At 45.6% G+C, this 25,165-nt stretch overlaps 2 protein-coding genes across 2 annotated transcripts in view; both read left to right on the top strand.

Moving 5' to 3' along the window:
* The window catches only part of GRPR (gastrin releasing peptide receptor), a 29,772-nt gene extending 28,804 nt beyond the window's left edge, over positions 1-968 (top strand). The window contains exon 3 of the mRNA XM_033201082.1: positions 400-968. Within this exon, the coding sequence (XP_033056973.1) occupies positions 400-789 (390 nt within the window). The 3' untranslated portion in view covers positions 790-968. The remainder of the gene's footprint in view (positions 1-399) is intronic.
* A 19,645-nt stretch (positions 969-20,613) lies between these two features.
* On the top strand, positions 20,614-24,832 carry MAGEB17 (MAGE family member B17). The gene is made up of 2 exons (XM_033201512.1): positions 20,614-20,900; positions 23,449-24,832. Exons 1-2 carry the CDS (start codon positions 20,728-20,730, stop codon positions 24,506-24,508), a joined length of 1,233 nt encoding a protein of 410 aa, XP_033057403.1. The 5' UTR covers positions 20,614-20,727; the 3' UTR covers positions 24,509-24,832.
* The last annotated feature ends 333 nt before the right edge of the window (positions 24,833-25,165 follow it).

The raw sequence follows: 25,165 nt of genomic DNA, 5'->3' as shown, positions 1-25,165 counted from the left end.
CTGCACCAATGCTCTCCTGAGGAAAAAGGGGGCACTTATTAGAATTTCATGTTGCAATCCAGTCAAATATGTAATCAACTTTGTTTAAAGATCTGTTCTCAGTGGTATGTTCTAACTCTATTCTTCCTCATGGGTTTCTGCTTCCTGGCTCATCCATTTCTGTGTTTCTGACTCTTTTTTTTTTTTTTTTTCCTTTTCTGTTTCTGTTGCCTTTCTCTCGTTTTACTGGATTCTCTCTTGCCCTCTCCTATTGAACTCTTTTTCTGTGGCTTTGTGAACTCATCTATTGCCCTAATTGTTTTTCCCTGTCTTTTTCTCTGCCTGAATCTTTGTCTCTCTGCATTCTTCTGACACTGTCCCTTGCTTCTTCTTTCTCTCTCCATGTGACTCTCTCCTTAGATTGAATCCCGGAAGCGACTTGCCAAGACAGTGCTGGTGTTTGTGGGCCTGTTTGCCTTCTGCTGGCTCCCCAATCACGTCATTTACCTGTACCGCTCCTACCACTACTCTGAGGTGGACACCTCCATGCTCCACTTTGTCACCAGCATCTGTGCCCGCCTCCTGGCCTTCACCAACTCCTGCGTGAACCCCTTTGCCCTCTATCTGCTGAGCAAGAGTTTCAGGAAACAGTTCAACACTCAGCTCCTCTGTTGCCAGCCTGGCCTGGTCATCCGGTCTCACAGCACTGGAAGGAGTACAACCTGCATGACCTCCCTCAAGAGTACCAACCCCTCCGTGGCCACCTTTAGCCTCATCAATGGCAACATCTGTCACGAGCGGTATGTCTAGATGGACCCTTGGCGTTGCGCCCTGAAGGACGGTTTTGCTTTATGGCTAGACAGGAACCCTTGCATGCATTGTTGTGTCTGTGCTCTCCAAAGACCCTTCAGAATGCTCGTGAGTGGTGTAGCTGGGGGCAGGGGTGGGGAGACCCAAGTAATGGGTCACCATTATATTTTGAAAGAAGCCATCAAGTCTTAAGTTTTTCATTTCAACTTGTGAACGTTTCTTCTGATGTGAAGCTGAAAGAACACATTCCTCAACACATCACAGCCTTGAGCACATCACATCCCCCCACATGCCTCTACTTCCTGGGCCCGACACAAACACATCACAGCCTTGAGCACATCACATCCCCCCATATGCCTGCCCGACACAAACACATTAAGAAAAACAACACCTGGGGAAGCTCCAATAAGGTTACAACCGTTTGTAAAAGCGCAGGAACCGATAAGAAGGCTGCTAAAAGCATAACTTCACATTAACATGTAAACCAATTGTAATGCTGTAGCCTAGAGAAATGCCTTGTTCCTCTGTAACCTGACAAGTCCTGTTTACCTCGAGCTATAAAAAGCAAGCGCACGCATTGTTTGGGGCCCTCTTGTATGTTGTAGAACGGAGGGACCAAGTTCGAACTTGCATTAAAGATCCTTGCCGCTTGCCTTTGACTCTGGACTCTGGTGGTCTTCTTCGGGGAACAAACGGTCTGGGCATAACAAAGCAAACCTTCCTTTTTAGAAAAGGGAACAAGTAGAAAATTATTTTTTAAGCATCAAGCCCTGTTAAATGGTTGTGACCAATTATGTCATAGAAACTATATGATCAACCAGATTTATATAGCGGAGAAATCATACATTGAATTCTTACTTTGTGAAAGACCTCACCTTGTCATTTCTTTAAGCCGACGCTAGTACTTTAGAAATATGACTTGACTTTGTTTTCAGGAATATCTGTAATACACAAACCAAGGAATAACTTTTATTTACACTCCTAATATGAAAAGTCAATCCTGTGAAAGAGCTCCATGTATGAGGGACATTCTCCAAGTTGTTAGCAATGGAAGCTAGTTTGATATAAAACAATCTCTAAGCATTTATTTTTTTTTTTATTTTTATTTTTTTTTGAGACGGAGTCTCGCTCTGTCACCCAGGCTGGAGTGCAGTGGCGCGATCTCGGCTCACTGCAAGCTCCGCCTCCCGGGTTTACGCCATTCTCCTGCCTCAGCCTCCCGAGTAGCTGGGACTACAGGCGCCCGTCATCTTGCCCGGCTAATTTTTTGTATTTTTTTAGTAGAGACGGGGTTTCACCGTGTTAGCCAGGATGGTCTCGATCTCCTGACCTCGTGATCCACCCGTCTCGGCCTCCCAAAGTGCTGGGATTACAGGCTTGAGCCACCGCGCCCGGCGCATTTATTTTTTTAAAAAAAGATGTTACTGAGGACCTAGGAGAAATGCTAAATACATACTTTTAAAGCAAAAATACAACCAAACACATGGACACGTATATAAAGATCCACGTGTGGCTATGCATGATATTTCACACTCTGCATTCTTACCTGGTGGAGGTCTTGTTTGCTGCTACAGTTTTAATCATCCAGGGTGCCATTCCACCATAGAAGAGAATCCTTTTAGGAAAAAAATTCATCATGCTATTAATTAATCAAATATCTATAAATGCATAAAGTACAGTATTTATTCTTGATACATAGGTTTTGAGTCAAGTGTATTTACTTAGATTTGTCTTTGACTGCTATACTGAATCAGTAGTTTCACTATAAGAAAGAAGGGATTGGGCAGATCATGAGGTCAGGAGATCGAGACCATCCTGGCTAACACAGTGAAACCCTGTCTCTACTAAAAATACAAAAAATAGCCGGGCGTGGTGGCGGGCCACCTGTAGTCCCAGCTACTCGGGAGGCTGAGGCAAGAGAATGGCATGAACCCGGGAGGCAGAGCTTGCAGTGAGCTGAGATAGAGCCACTGCACTCCAGCCTGGGCGACAGAGTGAGACTCCGTCTCAAAAATAAATAAATAAATAAATAATAAAAAATAAAATAAAAAGAAAGAAGGGATTGTGTCTGAGTAGAAATAGGAACACGTTTATATTTAGTGTATGCTTCTGCTAACGTTTGTGGGAGGAAGTGAATAAAATTTCAGTAATAAGTATTTTTTGTCTGAATAGGTATAAGAAAGTCACAGGGGTCTTAACTTTAGGAACTGATTGAAAAACAGCTACAGACTTGTTTCTACTTAAGAAGAGTATTATGAAAGAGCCCATGTGCAGAAAAAGACTTGGCTGAAATATTTTTCTTTTTCTAAGTGAATGTAGTTGGCTCTAAAAAGATTTGATTCTCTTACTTTAGAAACCCTGAATGGAGTTTTTCTTCACTCAAGAGAGGGGAATTTTGACAGGTTGCAAACATATTAACCCACTTTCAAATAAATTCAAATTTTACAAATATGCCCTTACACATTAAAATCCTAAGACAATTTTAATTTAGGTTTTCTCTATCCAGATGAGACACAAACAGTTGGCTCTCATTTTCACATGGCACATATGAAAAGATTCGTGTCTCTTGATATGAAGAAGTGCCCACTGCCTATTTGAGCTTTAGGAGTTAGGACCAAGACAGGGTGAAACTTCTTCAATTCTGCTTGCTACGTGCTCTTCTGTATTGTACACACCTGCTTTCCTGGTAGTCCATAATTACATAGAACAGTTTGGAAAGCAAGACAGATAGTACAGCTTAAAGAACCAAGATTTCTAGCTTGATGGTCCAACTCTGCCTCTAGCTATATCACTCTGGCTATCAATTTCACTTGTCTAGACTCATGTTTTCATCTCTAGACTGAGACGACAGTGCTAAGGTCTTGTCTATCGCTAAAATTCTGAGTCTCTTCATGGTCTCCAGTTCTGTCTCTGCAGCATTTCTGTAGCCCACTTAGTCACAGTAGCCTCACTTCTGCTACCCTTGCAACAACAACTCTTTGGAAATCCTTCAACCACTATTCTCTATTCGTGTTCACATTAGTGGTATGAAAGGAGACAGACCATTCTGTTGCTTCAAGGGGCCCCTTGGAATACTTTGCATGAATGATGTTCTGCAAGCTTGCTATGTTTTGGAGTTAGAGCCGAAAGAGACATAAGAACACATATTGCTGAGTCTTCTCATTATACAAAGGGTACTCTTCCTATTCACCCTTCTTCAATCTCCATGCATCTATTATCTTGTTTTTTTTTTTTTTTTTGAGACGGAGTCTTGCTCTGTCGCCCAGGCTGGAGTGCAGTGGCCGGATCTCAGCTCACTGCAAGCTCCGCCTCCCGGGTTTACGCCATTCTCCGGCCTCAGCCTCCCGAGTAGCTGGGACTACAGGCGCCACCACCTCGCCCGGCTAGTTTTTTGTATTTTTAGTAGAGACGGGGTTTCACCGTGTAGCCAGGATGGTCTCGATCTCCTGACCTCGTGATCCGCCCGTCTCGGCCTCCCAAAGTGCTGGGATTACAGGCTTGAGCCACCGCGCCCGGCCTATTATCTTGAACTAGTGTTCCACAATTTGCCCTTGGCTTTCTTCAAAACCCTTGATTATAAATGACTCTACACTTAGTTAGTTGCTAACATGTATAGCCTTTTGAATACCTAGCATAACTTGTTCAGGCATCTCTGATCTACCTGCTTCCAGGGACATTTTGGGAGTAGAGCTCATCTTCATGTCTCCTTCAGTTAACATCATGGCATAGATTGTGTGTGCTCTCCTTCCTAGCTTCTGGACAAAGAGTGAGGAGATGGAGGTCTAGGTGTAGCTGTGTGTCCTTAGGTGAATCTTATTACTTTTTATTTTTTTTTGAGATGGAGTTTTGCTCTTGTTGCCCAGACTGGAGTGCAATGGCACTATTTGGGCTCACCGCAACCTCCACCTTCTGGGTTCAAGGGATTCTCCTGCCTCAGCCTCCTGAGTAGCTGGGATTTCAGGCATGCGCCACCACACCCGGCTAATTTTGTATTTTTTTAGTAGAGATGGGGTTTCTCCATGTTGGTCAGGCTGGTCTCGAATTCCTGACCTCAGGTGATCTGCCTGCCTTGGCTTCCCAAAGTGCTGGGATTACAGGCACCGTACCCGGCCGAATCTTACTACTTCTTTGAGACTCTTAAATGAAAGGATTGAGGGAGGCCTTTGCCAGCCAGTGACCAAGAACTGGTAAAACAATTTTGTGAATCAACTAATGGATTGATTTAGACCTTCTTACCAGGAAGGACATAGTTGGGCCTTCTCTAGGGAAGTCAAAATTTTATTATTTTATTCCACCTCAAGAACCTAAAATTACGTGAGAGAGACGCAAGTCCCCACGTGTATCACGTCTCTGCCAAAGCAGAGTGTGGCAGGGGCTGGAGCTGAGACATTTCACGCCTGGCTTCCAAAGATAATCACGTTTAGCACTTATGTCTTTGGCAAGAAAAAAAAAATCAATTTTTGCTGTAGAAAACCATCTGTGTTTATTCAATTGACAGACACTACCTTTCAATCTATCTTAAATTGAGCCTCCCTGAGGCAGGCAGCTCAACAGTGATAGATTAAGCAATAAACAAAGCAGTCTTCCCACCAACGGCTGCTGCTGGCAGGGAAGGTGCAGCTGCTATTGGGAGTGATATCTTTAGCAAGATGATACTCCCTGCTTAGTGGAGACAGGGCCCCTCCCTGTTGTTGATTTGATGATTCTCCATAAATGTGGATGGCTAAACCCTGTTTTTTGGACTGCCTTCACTCTGGCACTGAACCTGCCTTCTGCCTCATTAACAAGCTCTGGATTTCCCTCTTTGTCCACAAAGAATTTGGTTTCATCTGGAAGGATGGAGAACCCTTAGGTAAATAAACTGTTTAGGGGCTGCTGCAGATGAACCAAGCTCATCTTGTTATGAAAATGAACACTGAACAGAAATAAATGAACTTGACGATAGCACATGAACATCTTTGCATTGTAAAGTCTTCATTTATGTCAAAAGTAGCAGTTGGTTATTGGTTTCAGAGTGTCTTCATGCATCAAGTAGCTTCTGGTAATAGAAATTAACTTTGTTTGGGGAGTACACATTGAATGGCATCATCTGTGGACTAAAAGGTGGCTAAGTCACTGTTCCTGGAAGCCAGCTAGAAACCATCGCCCTGGGAAGCTGACTGTATGGGAGCTGAAGGAAGAGCCATCCACTTGTATCGTGGTGAGATGGGAAGGGTGCAAACTTTCTTGCCATTTGTGCTCTTCACATTCACAACAGGAGGTAGCTATTGTTAGAGAGTAGCTTAGAATTACCTCTGGGTTTCTGGGGGGATGGAGCACCTTTTGTACATTTGTCTAATTTTTGGCTATATTTTCATGAAATGGATTAACAGCTGAAAACAAAGGGATTAAAGAATCTTTCTTGGGCCTAGGCTTTCATGGGCCTAGGTTTTGTGCACACTGTTCGATGAAACCAAGGCTTACCAAGCTCTACTTTATTCTTTATCTGGATGGTCATTTCTCCTAGCCCACACCCAGACACACACTTCCCAAACACACACAACAGTTTCACTATCTCACAATCTCTTACTGTAACTTTGGCCTTCAGAGACACCCTTTGTTAGGTTGCAGGGGGCCAAGCCTTAAAGTAAAGCTGAATATATTCAGAGCAATCAACAAATAACACACTGAGAACAGACTTTTCTCTTATGTGACTTCACATTAGAAATTCACTCAGTAGAATTTATCTAAATTTTTAAAAAGCTTCAGTGTTGCACATATGTTAAATTTAAGGACCCCTGGGTTAGAATATTACTGTGGAATCATGTCCATGACTAATTTTTTAAAAACTTTGCATTTACCTAGTGTTCATGGTCTATAAAGTGCTTTTATACTCATTACCTCATTTCATCCAAGCCTTCCCTGCTGGCCAAAGAGCTGCTTTACATCCTTTACTGTGGAAATGTGACCATCTACCACTACATTAAAAGGCCCATGGAACTATGAGGCTGAAACATGAAACTGTTAAGATTGGGCCATTTTCGAACTACAAAAAGGCAATTTAATCTGGTTCGGCTTAATCTGATTTCATATTGTTTCGAGGTGAACTAACTGTGCTTCATTCCCATGGGCCATTCTGTGATATTGAAGAGCAGTGCTGATCACCACTTCCCCACTTTACAGGATATTCTCTTGTCCCCAAAGTGAATCTGTTCAATTTGGCACAAGGGAGTGGACAGGGTCATTGTTGGCTGCCTCAGGAGAGACATATTGGTGGGCACAACATTCAATGCCGCAATGAAATGGAAGGCTAAGACAAAGAAGGGTGAGATTCTTGGGAGCAAAGACACTGGCCAAGAAACACATCAAATTTGACCAAAACCTGAATGGAGTGTTGTGGCTCTGTAAGTGCTGGAAAGGAAGGGGCTCATCTTCACCAAACATGACAATGTGCCAAGTCCAGTGCTGGGCACATGAAGCAGTGGCAGGGAGATTACTTACCGATCCTCAAGTCACATGGGGAAGTGGAGTGGCAGAGTATAAGTGTGGAGCTGATCTCTCTATGTCAATGTCCATTCCACTGCTTAGCATTGCTTCCCAAATCCCACCTGTGTGAAAAATTAAGTTCACAGTACTTAGTAGCAAACTCCACTCCCTATTCTAGGTTTTGTCCAGAGACCTGAACTAATGATAGCGTCAAAGAATGTATGCAAAGAGCATTGAGGCACATAGTTTAAGGAATTGTTGAGGGCAGAGGCTGAAATGCAGCACAAAGTGGGTGAGTAGGGAAGTCCGTTAGGTCAGTTGTTTGCATCCTCCTTCTCCCCTACTCAGAGACACAATTCAGTTGCAACTGGAAGCCCTGGGAAGAATTTCCCACCTGGTTCTGTGTCTGAGAGAAAAAAACTTGCTGAGGACCAAGTTAGAGAGAAGACCCAAATGAGAACAGCGAATCTAGCCATCCTTCTCTGAATCAGAATTCACTGGAGAAAAAGTGTCAGGTAGAGGTAGAACCACCTACGCCCCCACTTTCCCCAAATAGAGTAAGATATGACAATGGTTGGTTTCCTAGAGTCTGGGGACCCAGGCTACACAAATAGCCTCTAACACAAAAGCATCTCCTGGACTAAGGGGACAGATAAGAAACTCAGATATGGACTTAGGTATCTGAGTGCCTAGCCCTGGTGCCCTGTTCTAAATACAGACACCACTGCCTCTCTGCCCTCTCTGAACTCACATTTCTAGAAGATAAGATTATTTGCCTTTTTCCCCCAAATTTAAAATTCACTCACAGTCATATAATGACATGAAAGGACTCACATATTTTATGACATTTTAAAAGAATCATTTTAACGGACAGTAAAACCTCATACATTCAAGGCCTCATTAACTCCCAGACAAGCTTAAAAATGTTGGCATAACTCAGAACTTCAATGTTGAAGGTACACTATATAATTTGAGCCTCTTGTGAATCCAGATTTTCATCACTTTGCTTCCATTTTAGCTAATGACATTAATAATACATGCACAACATTAAGAAAGTAAAAGTCATTATCTTCTAAAAAGTTTTTTTTTTCCTGCAATCTGGGCTTTACTGATTTAAACATGATATTTCTTGCATTCAAGTCGGTAGGTAGGGTTTTGGGTAATAAAATTCATAAAACAGTCAATTCAGTGAGTTGTAAAAATAAATGGCACAAACTTCTTTAATGTAATTTTATGTTTTGTTTTAAATATTAGACTCATATTTCATAAATTATAATTGTACTTGCTACTATTAACTGTAAATATTTATTGCATTGAAAAATGTACTCTGTGTTAAATAACTCAGAACAAGTTCCAGGTGTGGTACTTAGTGTAAATAATGTCATGGCTTAGCTTTGCCTGGACTCCTTGAACAAATGAATTATTTATAAGAAAGTCACAATAGTAATGTGAATGATTCAGCTCCCTTTAAACGTGCAAACTTAACTCTGTGACCATGTAAAACTCTATCTATAAAGTGTGCTTTGAGTGAAATTGTTATTTTTCAAGAAATGCTTCCAATGCTTCTATCACGTTGTAAGTGGTCTGTATGACATTAAGTCAAATCCCGTGTATAGTAAGCTGGATGTTCAAGTTGTAGAAGAAATGAGATTTATTCTTTAATATAATAAAACATAATTTGTGAAATGGACAGATACATGTATCCAACGTTCAATAAAAAATAGTTGTTGCATGAATGTAGTCTGTGGCTATGTGTCCCACAGTTCCTTGGTTCCTTGGACCGTCTACATCAGCATCGGCCAGGCTGCTTGTTGCAAAATGAAGATTCCCCAACCCTCTATTGACTTGGAACAATGTCAGTGTTTAGGCTGGGTGTGTGGTGTTTCATTAAATTTTTAAAATATGTATTTACCTTTTGAATATGTAAGCCATTCTCATGGTCCAAAACCAAAAGCCTAGAAAGGAATCCAGTGAAAACTTACTCAGCTACCATTGTCCCCTCTGTACGGTTTTTGCACCCATTACCAAACCCTTCCAAGGAGTGACCATTGTTACGCTGTTATTAGTTTCTTACTTGTGTATACTACTGGACACTTTTTACACATATGCAAATAAATACAAATCTGTGTTTTCCTGAAGCCCACCACCGTTTTACAGAAATGGTAGCATATACATTGTTTGCCCCTTGTTTACTTCACTAAATACCATATCTTAGAGATCTTTCCATATCAGTAAACAGTAGTCTCCCCTTATCCACAGTTTCACTTTCTGCCATGTCAGCTACCCACAGACAACTGCAGTCCGAAAAAAGGTAAGTCTAGTACAATAAGATATTTTAAGAGAAAGAGACCACATTCACGTAACTTTTACTACAGTATGTTGTTGTAATTGTTTGATTTTCTTGTTAGTTTTTGTTGTTATTTTGCTACCTTCCTAATTTATAAATTAAACATCATAAATATGTATGTTTAGGAAACAAAGACAGTATCTATAAGGCTCAGTACTATTTGTGGTTTCAGGCGTCCACTGGGGTCTTGGAACATTATCCTCCACAGATAAGGGGACTACTGTATAAAGCACTTCCTGACTATTTCTTACACCTGCATAGTAGCCCCTAATTTATTTACCTAGTCCCCCACTGATGAACTTTCAGGTTGTTTCCAATATTTGGGTATTATCAACCAGCTTGCAATGAATAACATACACAATTTCATGCATGAGCAAGTGTTGCTGTAGGAAAAATTCCTAAATGTAGAACTGCAGAAACAAAGAGCATATGCTTTTATAATATTGACAGTTATTCTAAATTGCTCTCTTGAGGACTTGAACACTAAAGTTTGGGAGTGTCTGTTTCCTGGGATAATCGTAGGCATCAGAGAGCAGGAAAGCTTGTACAAATTATAAATCAAAGTGAGGAAGTCTAGCTGAAAGTTCCAGATGTTTAGCCTACTGCCTACCTGAAGCCTACTTTTCTTTCCATCTTGGATCCTGCTTATTGTGAAGAAAGAGTAATTGATTATAAGGTTAGCTTTCCAGGGACAGTGAGGAGAGTTGGCATTTAGTTCATTTATCCATTCCTGCAGGATCAGTTGTCAGGAAGCAAATTCTTTCTCCCTTTGTCACCAATTCCACTTATTTGAAGTCTGCCCAATGACTAAGCCAGTGATCAAGTCTCTGGGAATATTTAAAATACTCAACAGCAAACATAAGGCAGCCCGAGAAATACCACAATCTCAAAGCTGTGAACAAAATAAGCTGATGACAAAGGAATGACATAGCTACAGTGGATGCAAATTAGGGCTATCCAAGTTCCCTGTACTCCAGGTGAGAAGAGGTAACACCAGAGATGTCCATTAGATGCAGTCACAAAACCCCTTGAGAGGCACACTGACAGCCATGCCAATGGAGCTCCTGAGCGTGCAGTCACCACCATGAAATCATCTTGGGAGAAGGCCCTCTGTTTCCCAGATATCTTACCACTTCTGCCATGTACCCCACCCTCTCGAAGTGTGGCATATACAGCCCATGATTAAATTGTAAATGCTTTCTGAAAGTGTCAACGCTTCAAATAGATAAAGGAGATCATTCACAATTGTGTCTGACGTAGACCCTGTATCTCTAGCTTTCCTGGATTAGATGGGAAGATAGGTAGACAAAAATCTTTGAGATATTCAAGCCATAAAAGGCCAAATTGACAATTAAGGTTGGTCAAGGTTAATTGCTCAGAGCTCTACTACCCAAAGTCCAGATGACTTTTTACTGTTAGAAAGCCTGGATTCAGCTGGGCTCGGTGGCTCAAGCCTGTAATCCCAGCACTTTGGGAGGCAGAGGCGGGTTGATCACAAGGTCAGGAGTTCAAGACCAGCCTGGCCAAGATGGTGAAACCCCGTCTCTATTAAAAATACAGAAAATTAGCTGGGCGTGGTGGCACGCGCCTGTAATCCCAGCGACTCCAGAGGCTGAGGCAGAGAACTGCTTAAACCTGGAGGGGCGGAAGTTTCAGTGAGCCGAGATCATGCCACTGCACTCTAGCCTGGGTGACAGAGCGAGACTCCATCTCGAAAAAAAAAAAAAAGAAAGCCTGGATTCTCTCTTTGTAAGCATGCTGCCTACCACGTCAGAAAAGAAAGCTTTATTAATGCAAACACTATAATATAGAGAATTTCATATTCTCTTAAAAGCATGAATTATTGGATTTGGAAGCCATTGCAGAGAATGCCCAGACACACCTCCTCATTTCACAAATAAGGAAGTTAAAGAAAAGTGCTATGATCTGTATCTCCACACAGTCATAGGAGTTTGAAGAAATGAAAACTTAGTGACTTGGAGAAGATGTGGATAAGGTGAGCAGATTCATCAGTCACTTCCACCAGAGGGAAGGCAAATCCATGCAGAACTATGTTGTAACACAACAGGCATGAGATCATTCCGTTCATTGGGCTCAACACTGATAAGCAATGAGTCTAATACAAAAGAAATAAGCTAACATCTTGTCAAGAAAATGACATAAAAGCAGGACTCCTGTCCCTTGAATATGGACTGAATTCATGTTCAACATGAAAACAAATGAATTTTTTTTTTTCTTCAACTTTTAAGTTCCAGGGTACATGTGCAGGATGTGCAGGTTTGTTACATAGGTAAAAGTGTGCCATGGTGGTTTGCTGCACATATCATCCCATCACCTAGGTATTAAGCCAAGAATTCGTTGGCTATTCTTCCTGATGCTCTCCCTCCACACATCCCCTCAACAGGCCCCAGTGTGTGTTGTTCCCCATAACGTGCCCATGTGTTCTCATCATTCAGCTCCCACTCATAAGTGAGAGAACATGTCGTGTTTGGTATTCTGTTCCTGTATTAGTTTGCTGAGGATAACAGCTTCCAACTCCATCCATGTCCCTGCAAAGGACATGATCTCATTCCTTTTTATGATTGCATAGTATTCCACGGTGTATATATACCACATTTTCTTTATCCAGTCTATCATTCATTGGCATTTGGGTTGATTCCATGTCTTTGCTATTGTGAATAGTGCTGCAATGAACATGTGAGTGCATGTATCTTTACAATAGAGTGATTTATATTCCTTTGGGCATATACCCAGTAATGGGAATGCCAGGTAAAATGGTATTTCCGCCTCTAGATCTTTGAGGAATCACCACACTGTCTTCCACAATGGTTGAACCAATTTACACTCCCATCAACAGTGTAAAAGTGTTTCTATTTCTCCACAGCCTCACCAGCATCTGTTGCTTCCTGACTTTTTAATGATCACTATTCTAACTGGCATGAGATGGTATCTCATTGTGGTTTGATTTGCATTTCTCTAATGATAATGATGTTGAGCTTTTTTTCACATAAAACAAATGAATTTCTAAAATCATACCCCCTTTCTTGGAGCAGAAGTCATTTCCTGAAGCGGGAGTGCTGTCTCAGGGAGGTGGATTCCTTGCACTAATGGGTGAGGCCCCATTCATCAGAGGGAGGAGATCAATTCTTTCCCAAGATCTTTTTGTGTCCCTCTTGCCTTCTAATGGCTGTAAAAATTCCCTCAATTGTCTAAATTCAAAACCTTACCATCATCTCTGGCTCCTTCTACTCAGCTCACTCACTTCCAACTAGACCCCAAGGTCTATAAAAGTCTTTCCAAAATGTCTTGGGTATAAGAGACCATCTCTCAAGGGCTGTATTCAGGAAATAGCTGCTAATGCAAGTGGCCAAGTGCCTCCCTGTAGCCTCAACTTTTCCTCCAGGACTCCATATTTCTCCATTATTCAGAAACAAAAGGGTAACGCCTCCAGAGCAGGGACCTCCAGGACTGGATAGTAGGGGCCATTCTCATGGATTGGTGCCCATACCATGCCTAAATTGTTGTAACTTTAACCCTCACTCCTGAATCTGCGAAGTCACATGTTGTATTAGTCCATTCGCATGCTGCTAATAAAGACATACCTGAGACTGGGTAATTTATAAAGGAAAGAGGTTTAATTGACTCGCAGTTCAGCATGGCTAGGGAGGCCTCAGGAAACTTACAATCATGGTGACAGGGGAAGCAACACATCCTTCTTCACATGGTGGCAGCAAGGAGAAGTGCAGAGCGAAGTGGGGAAAAGCCCCTTATAAAACCATCAGATCTCATGAGAACTCACTATCATGAGAACAGCATGGAGGTAGCCAACCCCATGATTCAATTACCTCCCACCAGGTCCCTCCCACAACACTTGGGGATTATGGGAACTACAATTCAGGATGAGGCTTGGGTCGGGACACAGCCAAACCATATCATTCCACCCCTGGACCCTCCCAAATCTCATGTCCTCACATTTGAAAACACAATAATGCCTTCCCAACAGTCCTCCAAAGTCTTAACTCTTTCTAGCATTAACCCAAAAGTCCAAGTTCAAAGTGTCATCTGAGACAAGGCAAGTCTCTTCTGCCTATGAGCCTGTAAAATCAAAAGCAAGTTAATTACTTCTTAGATACACTGGGGCTGGAGGCATTGGGTAAAAATACACCGGTTCCAAATGGGAGAAATTGGCCAAAACAAAGGGGCTACAGGCTCCAGGCAAGTCTGAAATCTAATAGGGCAGTCATTACATCTTAAAGTTCCAAAATGATCTCCTTTGACTTCATGTCTTACATCCAGGTCACACTGATGCAAGAGGTGGGCTCCCACAGCTCTGCCTCTGTGGCTTTGCAGGGTACAGCCCCCTCCTGGCTGCTTTCACAGGCTGCTGTTGAGGGGCGCTGGCTTTTCCAGGTGCACAGTGCAAGCTGTCGGTGGATATACCATTCTGGGGTCTGGAGGACTATGGCCCTCTTCTCACAGCTCCACTAGGCAGTGCCCCAGTGGGGATTCTGTGTGGGGGATCCAACTCCACATTTCCCTTCTGCACTGCCCTAGTAATATGGGAGCAAGGCAGGGAAGTGCTGGGTAGAGAAGGCCATGGTCCCTGCTAAGGGCTCCACCCTCAGGCATGTGCCCGCAGACCTAAGTGAGAACAGGCACTCCTGTTTTTGGATCCAAATGTTGCATTTTCCAAGATCACTCTGGCCCACTACGCCCCCGTCCCGTGCCTATATAAACTTGAGAGACACAAAGTGGCTGGATGTCAAGAGCAACACACCAGCAGGAGAATACACCAACAGACACCAGCAGATGCCAGCAGGCCATCAGTGGTGGAACAATGTGGACACCAAGGGGAACTCGACCAGGGCAGTCAGAGGAGGATCTGGCTACTGGATGGCCTGACTCCAGGGGAAGACCACCTTCCCACTCCATCCCCCTTCTGGCTCCCCATCCATCTACTGAGAGCTATTTCCACCACTCAATAAAACCCTGCACTCATTCTGCAAGCCCACATGTGATCTGATTTTTCTGGTACAGCAGGGCAAGAACCCAGGATACAGAAAGCCCTCTATCCTTTTGATAAGGCAGAGGGTCTAATTGAGCTGATTAACACACAACTGAAAGAGCATACTGTAACACATGCCCACTGGGATTTCAGGAACTGTAAACAACCCTAGACACTGCCATGGGATTGGAGCTCCAAAACACTCCCCATGACCTGCCCATCTGCATGCTCCTCCTAGGGGTTTGAGTAGCAGGGCACTGAAGAAGTGAGCCACATCCCTGGTTGCATGCCCCCTGTGAGGGGGATGAGGGAATTCTCCTCCCTTTTCAGTAGCAGAGGTTCTCCATGAGGGCCCTGCCCCTGCAGAAAACTCCTGCCTGGACATCTAGGGGTTTCCATACAGCTTTTGAAATCTAGGCAGAGGTTCTCAAACTTCAATTCTTGACTTCTGTGCACCCGCAGGCTTAACATCATGTAGAAGCTGCCAAGCCTTGGGGCTTGCACCCTCTGAAGCCAGGGCCTGAGCTGTACCTTGGTCCCTTTTAGCGATGGCTGGAGTTGCTGGGACACAGGGCACCAAGTCCCTAGGCTGCACACAGCAGGGGGGGTCCTGTGATGGGAGAGGCTACTGCAAAGGTCTCTGACATGCCCTGGAGACATTTTCCCCATTGTCTTGGTGATTAACATTTGGTTCTTTGTTACTTATGCAAATTTCTGCAGAAGGCTTGAATTTCTCCCCAGAAAATGGGTTTTTCTTGTATCCTCAAGCTGCAAATTTTCCAAACTTTTATGCTTTGCTTCCTCTTTAACACTTTGCTGTTTAGAAATTTATTCAGCCAGATACCTTAAATCATCTCTTTCAAGTTCAAAGTTCCACAGATCTCTAGGGCAGGGGCCAAATGCCACCAGTCTCTTTGCGTAGCAAGAGTCACCTTTATTCAAGTTCCCAAAAAGTTCCTCATCTCCATCTGAGACCACCTCAGCCTGGATTTCATTGTCCATATCACTATCAGCATTTTGATCAAAGCCATTCAACAAGTCTCTAGGAAGTTCCAAACTTTCCCACAGCTTCCTGCCTTCTGAGCCCTCCAAACTGTTCCAACCTCTGCCTGGAAGCCAAATCCACTTCCACATTTTCAAGTATCTTTATAGTAGCACCCCAGTCTCTGCGGGTACCAATTTACTGTATTAGTCTGTTCTCGTGCTGCTAATAAAGACATACCCAAGACTGGGTAATTTGTAAAGAAAAGAAGTTTAATTGACTCACAATTCTGCAGGTCTGGGGAGGCCTCAGGAAACTCACAATTATGGTGGAAGGGGAAGCAAACACATCCTCCACGTGATGGCAGGAAGGAGAAGTGCCGAAGGGGGAAAAGCCCCTTATAAAAACATCAGATCTCATAAGAACTCACTATCATGAGGGCAGCAAGAGGGTAGCCACCCCCTTGATTCAATTACCTTCAACTGGGTCCTTCCCACGACACGTGGGGATTATGGGAACTACAATTCAAGATGAGATTTGGGTGGGGACACAGCCAAATCATACCACGTCACTGCCCTAAACAAGATATGCTCCTTGTTTTGCTTAAACTCTTGCAAAAAACCCCTAACAGGCTCTTATTTTTTATTCTTTATGTTTTTTTCTAGATTATGCTTCCTTATACATGCCTCTGATCATGTTGCTGTCATGCCCACATTGTCCCCATTTTGTTATTGTCCCCATTTCCCAGGACAAAATCTAATTTCTCTGACCTTGATTTGACTCCCTACTTCCCAGGCTTATCTCCCACTGCACTATCCCTTCCCTCTGCACCCAGAGACTCCCTCCATTCACACCTTGCTCCTAATTGTTCCCTGACACTTCTTTGGCCCAGTGTTTTTCAACCTGGGCTGCCCTTAGAATAACCTGTGGAGTTTTTAAAAATCCTGATGCCCACCAGGTGCAGTGGTTCACACCTATAAGCCCAGCACTTTGGGAGGCCAAGGCAGGAAGATCACTTGAGCCTAGGAGTTTGAGACCAGCCTAAGCAACCTGGTGAAACCCTCATCCCTATAAAAAAAAATACAAAAATTAGTCAGGCATGGTGGTACGCACCTGTAGTCCCAGTTACTCTGGGGACTCAGGTGGGAGGATCACTTGAATCTGGGAGGCAGAGGCTGCAGTGAACTGAGATCGGGCCACTGCATTCCAGAGCAAGACTCTGTCTAAAAAAATAAAAATAAAAAACAAAAATCCTGACGCCCAGGCCCTGCCCCTGAACAGCAGAGTCAGAATCTCAAGGAGGGGGAACCCAGACATCTCTATTTCAAAACTCTCCAAGCGATTGCAATAAGCAGACAGGGTTGAGGACCACCTCACCTAAAATGTCCTCTTGTCTCTCAGCTGGCCTGAATCAAAGCCCAGCTGCAGTGTTCTGTCTCCATGAAGCCCTCCCATGCTCCTGTACTCACACAGTACTTTCTACATGCGTCCTATTTTTTTTTTTTTATCATATCCTGCTTTGAATTATACTTACTTGTGTAAATGCTGATCTATCCCACTAAATCAGGAATTGACAAACGTTTTCTGTAAAGGGCCAGAGAATAAATATTTTAGGCATTGCATGACATACAGTATCTGTCACGATTACTAGATTCTGCCTTTGTAGTATGAAAGCGGTCACAGATAACATGTAAATGAGTGAGTGTGATTGTGTTCTAATAAATCTGCATTTGCGAAAACAGATAGTGAGCTAGATTTGGCCTGAAAGCTGTCATTTGCTGACTCCTACATTGGACTAATAAAGCTTCTTAGGGCCAGGGACCTTTTCTTCTCTATAAAGCTTTCTTTCCTTCCTTCCTTCTTCCTTCCTTTCTCCCTCCCTCCATCCCTTCCTTCCTTCTTTCCTTCATTTCTTCCTTTTCTTTTCCCTCCCCCTTTCTTTCTCTCTCCCTTCCTTCCTGCCCTCCCTCCCTCCTTTTCTTTTCTTTCTTTCTCTTTCTCTCCTTTCTTTCCTTTCTTCCTTTCTTTCTTCTCTCCTTCCTTCCTCTTCCTCCACCCCTCTCTCCTTCATCTCTTTCTATCTCTCTCTTCTTTCTGTTTCCTTCTTTTCTTTTCTTTCCTCTTCCCCTACCCCTCTCTCTTCTTTCTTTCCTTCTTTCTTTCTTTCTTTTCTGTCTTTCTACTTTCCTTCTTTCTCTCTCTCTCTCCCTCCCGCTCCCTCCCTCCCTCCCTCTCTCTCTGTCTCCCTCTCTTTCTTTCTCTCTCTCTCTCTGTCTTGCCATCCCTCATGTCTATTGCATTGTCTGAACCAATTAGAGAAAATCACAAAATTCCCTTTGTAGAGTTCTATGTGATCAGTTTCTCACAACCACAGACCCAGAGCATGAATAGCCAAAGTGAGGGGGGAAGTGTCAGAGTTAATAAATTCTGCCTTTTAGGCAACTATTAGTATTTACCTTACTTGTCATGCCCAATAGGACCATCAAATAAACAACTGTCATTTGTGGTACACAGATTAGCAGCACCAACTAACACTGACTTAATTCACCATTATTAAAAATGATGCTGTTATGCCCAGACCGTTTGTTCCCCGAAGAAGACCACCAGAGTCCAGAGTCAAAGGCAAGCGGCAAGGATCTTTAATGCAAGTTCGAACTTGGTCCCTCCGTTCTACAACATACAAGAGGGCCCCAAACAATGCGTGCGCTTGCTTTTTATAGCTCGAGGTAAACAGGACTTGTCAGGTTACAGAGGAACAAGGCATTTCTCTAGGCTACAGCATTACAATTGGTTTACATGTTAATGTGAAGTTATGCTTTTAGCAGCCTTCTTATCGGTTCCTGCGCTTTTACAAATGGTTGTAACCTTCTTGGAGCTTCCCCAGGTGTTGTTTTTCTTAATGTGTTTGTCCTTAGAATGTCTGGAGTCTATAGATAACCTAATCCGTTAGGTCCGGGGTCTTTAACTAGGCTCAGGGCGCCGCCCGGGCTGTCAGGGCGCCGCCCGGGCTATTTGCCTGTGGACTTCATTTCTGCCTCTTAGTCTCTTCATTTGATCTCTTTCAATGCCCACTCCAGACAAGAAGTAAAGGAACCATGACTCTCTGGCCTGTAGTCAAAGGCAGGGGAACGTTCTGAGAACTCCTTAATGTACATCACTGTGAGTGGTCAAACTTGTCATAGGGGCTCATATTAATTAGGAAACATGTTGGGGAATGCCATGGAAAGAAAAAAATAAACTTTCTTGCTAACCATCTGCAAGTATTGCTTTTTTTTTTTTTTTCTTGAAAGGGAGTCTCACTCTATCGCCCATTCTGGAGTGCAATGGCGCAATCTCGGCTCACTGCAACCTCCACCTCCTGGGTTCAAGCAATTCTCCTGCCTCAACCTCCCAAGAAGCTGGATTACAGGCACCCATCACCATGTCCAGCTAATTTTGTATTTTTTCAGTAGAGACAGGGTTTCGCCACGTTGACCAAGCTGGTCTCGAACTCCTGACCTCAGGTGATCGACCCACCTCAGCCTCCCAAAGTGTTGGGATTACAGGCTTGAGACACTACAACCAGCAAGTATTGCTTACTTAAAATAAAACTATTCCCAGGCTGTCACACTCATCTCAGCCTGAGACAGACCTTGTGTATCTTAATTCACTTTTCTTCTCCCTACTCCAAATTGTATATCAAGTAATAAGAAGAAAAATATTGTGTACAAACTACTGGTTTGGAATACATAGCCAGAGCAATAAGAATACAAAAATAAATGAGAGCTAAGAATAAGGACAAGAAAGAGACAATACTCAGTGACCACACAATCATCTACATATGTGATGTCAGATCACCTGAAAAGATCAGGGACTCACAAAATCATGTGGCCCTACCCTTCCTTGGAAAAAGCCAATCTATTAGAACTGAAGTTACAGCAGAGGCTAAGTCCAGCTGGTGAAGAAATGGAATAGACCAACTGGCTTTATTTTGACGCCCCCACTTGTCCTGGGCCCCTTGCCTTGAGCTACAGCTTCCTGATCTCTCATCACTTCAGGGCAACGAGCCATTCTCTACAAAGTCCGCGGAAGAAAAACTGTTCAAGAGATTGCAGGGATTTTGGCATTTCCCAGGAAGCCTTGAATTAACGAGACAGGAACCAAGATGTGAAGCCCCATGTAGGAGGGCTGAGGATACCATCATCCCAGAATATTGGAGGTCCAACAGAGACCAGCCTGTGGCTACTCTCAGACTTAGAGGGCCACAGGCAGGGCTGAGACTGAGCATCTCCACAATTATCCTTCAACGTTCTCAGGAGCCTGAGAGACTTCAGGAAGACAAACTCAGGTTAGTAGAAGAAGGACTGTGAGCTTCTGATAGATACCAAGGTGATGACCCCGAATGAAGAATAAAGGAAGGAACAAGCCAGAACAGTGGGGTCCCATAGAGTCCTGCCCTGGTTGACAGCCTTTGTCATTCTGGAATAGTCATTGATGGATTTGGCTCATCCTGATTACAACTCTGTAGTCCCAGGAAGGTGAGAACCTTGATCAGAGGGGAGTAGCCTCAAGTCCCATGAGGATCAAGTTCCAGGACTAGTCAGGTGTCAAGGTGAGGAATTTCAGGGAGGAATTAGAAAACCACACATCCACACTAGAACAGAGAAGACACAAAAACTCTTACCTCCACCAACTCACATCTCCCCTTCCCCGCACTGCCACTGCCACACCATTCCATCCCCACTCCTGCCACCCCATCCTTACCTCTCCTGTGACTTGGGATGCCCAGGAATAGCTGTCAGGTTTAGGTGGCTGTCATTTCGGCCTGGAGGGTCTCAGGGAAGGGAGAATCTTGGTCTGGTGGGGGCAGCCCCAGCTGTGCATAGTGGAGCCCCAGAAACTGACTCGAATCAAGGTGAGGACCCTGAGTGACATAAGGGAATGGTTATCAGCAAAAAATAAAAACAAAAATAAAAAAAAATGCTTCATCTTGTCAGCCATAACAAAGACCTCAGCTGAGGATCCCCTTTTTTCCGCTTAGATGCTCTAACGAGGGTAGTGACTCTGTCTAAAGGCAAAAGCACAGTTCAGCTGAGGGAGGAGACCTGGACACTCACTGGAGTCCCGGAGAGGACACTGAGTACACTGGAGAGGACTTCTATGCAAAAAGGGGCCCTAAGCAGAGCCCCGCCCCTGGGAGAGCCCGCAGGGACTTGGTTGGATGTGGCTCACTCCGACTTCCGCCCGCCAGGGAAGCTGCCGGAAGGTGAAGATCTTCATCTGAGGGACGCCACCTCAGGCTACCAGAACCCCAGGACTGGTTGGGTATCAAGGTAAGGACCACGATCGTGGACTGAAAGGCCCACCCGCACGCAGCCAAGGTGACCACCCTGTGTCCCTCAACCTCTGCCCCCGGGCACCCACCTCCCTCAGCCGCGGGAGGCTCCAGTCAGGCTATGGCGCTGATTTCTGAGAGGGTACCAGGGAGGGGAGGGTTTGGTGTGAGGGTGAGGCTCCGATTCTGCAGAGGGATGGACACCTAGGCCCTAATCGAAATGAGGTCCCTGATGCTGATAAGGAGACCTCTCCTAAACACAGGAGGCCCACGAGGTGGGCGTGATAGCGCACAGCTGTGATTCCAGTGCTTTGGGAAGCTGAGGCGGGAGGATTACCTTAGCTTAGCAGTTCCAGACCAGCCTGAGCAACAAAGCAAGACCCTCTTTCTCCAAGAAAGAAAAGAACAAAAACCAGCGGGACATGGTGGCCGGCGCCTGTGGTCCCAGCGGCTCGGGAGGCTGAGGCGGGAGGATCGCGTGAGCCTAGCAGATCGAAGCTGCAGTGAGCCATGGTCACGCCATGAGCGTGACGACAGAGAGAGACCCGTGTCTGTCACAAAGAAAAAAAGAAAAAAGCAAGAGAGCCAGGGAGAGCCCGAGAGCAAGGTTTCTGTTGCCCTGTTCTCAGCTCTGGGAGACCCCGTGCAGACATAGCCAGACGGGGAATGCCCTGACTTTTCCCTTTAGCAGCTTTGGGACGTGAGAGCTTGGGCCTGGACCTGGCTGACTTAGGTCAGTCAAGTGACCTGAGTCGCGTCCCAAAGAGTCGGAGGTCCCACGCTGAGCCAAGTTCAGAACCCTGAGGTAGAGCAGTGGGGTCCCCTAGAGTCCCACCCCAGCTGTCATGCCTTGAAGGCCCTAAACAGCCTTGAGAGGATGTGGCTTACCCTGAATGTACAAATCTGAGGTCCCATTGAAGCAAGGACCTTGCTGTGAAGGGGGCTGCCTGTGATGAGCTGAGGATGGAATCCCACGACTGGTCAAGTAGCAAGGTGAAGATCCTGAGCCCTCAGTAGACAGGGCTGCACAGAGGGTTTCAGCAGAGGAGGGCTTTGGTTGCAAGACTGGCTGCCCCAGGTCAGCAGAGAAAGGAGTCCCAGGCTCTGTGGGGAGTGAAGGTAAAAAAAAAAAAAATCCTGCATGAGGAGGGAGGAAAATGACCACTCCAAAACACAGGAGACGACATAAAGTCTCAGCTCTGCTGTGCGCCCTGGGAAACCATGGGCAGAGCCATTAGCATTTGGTGATCCCTGGTGTCCTGAAGGGGTCGGGGTGGTGTCTCAGAGAAGTGGCTCTTTTGCACCAATGGGCGAGGCCCCATTCATGGCGGGATAGGAAGGAGGACTTATTCCCTGGTGGGAGTCAAGGAGAGAACACTGAAGGAGAAGAGGGAGCCCCGCCCAGGGAGAAGTAGACCACATAGAGCACCACCCCTACCATCACCCCTGGGAGACCCAGGCACGTTGGTGTGGTGAGTGGCATTTCCTCCCAGGGCATCTCAGGGAGGTGAAGAGCCTGGGTAAAAGGGACAGCCTCAAGACAGCTGCTGGAGGTTGTTAAGCTGTTGCCAGGAGTCAAGGTGAGGACCCTGAGGACCGAGGGGACCACCCATGTGTAACTGTGGGGCCAACACAGAAAATCTCCGCTGCTCCCAGTCTTGGGAAATGATGAGCATTTGTGGCCAGCTGAGGTGACCGTCACTACTTCCTAGGGGTATTTCAGAATGGAGGGGCTGGTATGAGGGAATAAGTCTCAGGTTAAGACAGGAGTGTTTTCTAAGTAGTGATGGGAGTCAGGGTTAAGACTCTGAGTGAAGGCTGAGGAGAGCACTCACCTGGATCTGGGAGCGCCACAAAGTCTGGCTTCCCTCTCAGGCCTGGGAAACCCCGGGAGAGGGAGTCGAATAGAGGGCCCTTCACTTCTAGCCCATGGGGGCTCAGGGTAGACAGGGCCGGGGGCTGAGGCTGGAGGAATCTGGTGGGATGAGGGACATGTCCCATATCCTGCCTAAGTGAGGACTAACAGGGCCACCAAACCCAGAACATCAGAGGCTCTGAGAGTCCAGACCCTGCTACCAGTCCAAAAAGGCCACGAACAGGGGTGGCTGGAGGGGACTCATGCTTTCTTTTCCCTTGGGGTGGGGGCGGGGTCTCAGGAAGGTGAGGGCCTTGACCTAAAGGGAAGGGCCTCAGATAGTGAGGACCCTGAGGAGTGTGGAGCCACGGCCCAAATTAGTAGAGGACCTCAGGATCCCTCCCTGTGTCAGAGGTTTGAGGCCCCAGACAGGGATGTCAAGCCCAGATGCCTCAGTTTCCCCTCAGAGGAAACAGAGAGGTGAGGATCTTGGTCCCAGGCAGGGCTGGCAGGCTGCAGGGCAAGGAGCACTGTAACTTCTTCCCCAGGGTCCCCAGGGGACAGGCTGCCCTGGAGAACAGGAGCCAGGTGGGGCTGTGGAGCAGGGTCCTCAAGGGCACCTGTATGGGGGCCTCCTTAAGGTGATATCTCCCCACTGAGGGGCTCACGCCCTCTGTTCCTCCTGCTCCAGGTGCCCACCTCCTGCACCCTCTTGCCTGCTGCGCCTGAGCACAGTCATCATGCCTCGCGGTCAGGAGAGTAAGCGCCGTGCCCGTGAAAAACGCCGCCAGGCTCGAGGTGAAGACCGATGTCTCAGGGGTGCTCAAGCCACTGCAGCAGAGAAGGAAAAGCTGCCATCCTCCTCCTCTCCTGCATGCCAGAGTGCTCCCCAGAGCTTCCCCGCTGCAGGCCTTCCTCTGAAGTCCCAGAGAGCCAGCTACCCCAGCTCTCCTGCTGCAGCTGTGTCACTCACAAGTTCTGATGAAGGTGCCAAGGGCCAAAAGGGGGAAAGTCCCAACTCCTTCCATGGCCCGTCCTCCTCTGAGAGCACAGGAATAGATCTTCTGAACAGGAAGACGGGCGAATTGGTGCAGTTCCTGCTCAACAAGTATGTAAGGAAAGAGCCCATTACAAGGGAAGCCATGCTGAAGGTTATCAACAGAAAATACAAGCAGCACTTCCCTGAGATCCTCCGGAGAAGCGCTGAGAACGTAGAGGTGGTCTTTGGCCTCTACCTGAAGGAAATGGACCCCAGCCGTCAGTCCTACGTGCTTGTCAGCAAGCTGGACTTTCCCAATCAAGGAAGCTTAGGTGATGACGGGGGTGTTCCCCGGAGCGGGCTCCTGATGGTTCTCCTGAGCACCATCTTCATGCATGGCAACCGTGCCACTGAGGAAGAGATGTGGGAGTGCCTGAATGCATTGGGGATGTATAAGGGTAGGAAGCACTTCATCTATGGGGAGCCCCAGGAGCTTGTCACCAAAGATTTGGTGCGAGAGGGGTACCTGGAGTACCGGCAGGTGCCCAGCAGTGATCCTCCACGCTCTGAGTTCCTGTGGGGTCCCAGGGCCCATGCTGAAACCAGCAAAATGAAAGTCCTGGAGTTTGTGGCCAAGCTCAATGATACCGTTGTCAGTACCTATAAGTCCCAGTATGAGGAGGCTCTGAGAGAGGAGGAAGAACAAGCCAGAGCCAGAGCAGCAGCCAGGGCTAGCGCCAGGGCCAGGGTTAGCAGGTCCTCTCAGCCGTAGTGAAGTCTCAGGCAATCCTCACTAAGAGATTGAAAAGGGCTGTCCACCATCTCAGTATTTGGGGGTGAGGCGGGGCTAGAGAGAGCCCAAGACATGTGTCTTTCTCGTGTTCTGGTTATTTGCAAGCCACTTGTAGATTCCCTCTTTTTCTTCTGTGTCTACCGTGTGTTCCTTTGAAAGAGATTGACTTTGATTCAGAATCTAAGTTCATGAATTAGGTGCCGCACAAAATTATTGCTGTTTATCACATTGAAGAGTGATGTTCTTGTATTCTGTAAAACGAATTGGAAATTTTTACTTATTAGATTGTGATCTAGTGCAAGAAGAAATAGCAATGGAATAGGGATTGGCTTTAAACTGTGAAACAACCAAACACTGCATCAGTTGGGATTAGAGATGGGGGGGGGAAAGTGTCACTTGATTGGCAACCTTTGACATTTAAAAATCTTATTTCTTTAAGTCTTTTGTTGTGATCAAATAAAAAGCTATATACTCACAGTTGCTATGTGTATTCAAGAATGTTGGAGCTGGCCGGGCGCGGTGGCTCACGCCTGTAATCCCAGGACTTTGGGAGGCCGAGACGGGCGGATCACAAGGTCAGGAGATAGAGACCATCCTGGCCAACACGGTGAAACCCCGTCTCTACTAAAAATACAA

Source organism: Trachypithecus francoisi, unplaced genomic scaffold (assembly GCF_009764315.1).
Source record: "Trachypithecus francoisi isolate TF-2019V2 unplaced genomic scaffold, Tfra_2.0 Lachesis_group6, whole genome shotgun sequence".
In the NCBI taxonomy this organism is placed as follows: Eukaryota; Metazoa; Chordata; class Mammalia; order Primates; family Cercopithecidae; genus Trachypithecus; species Trachypithecus francoisi.
This window is presented reverse-complemented; position numbering and strand designations above follow the sequence as displayed.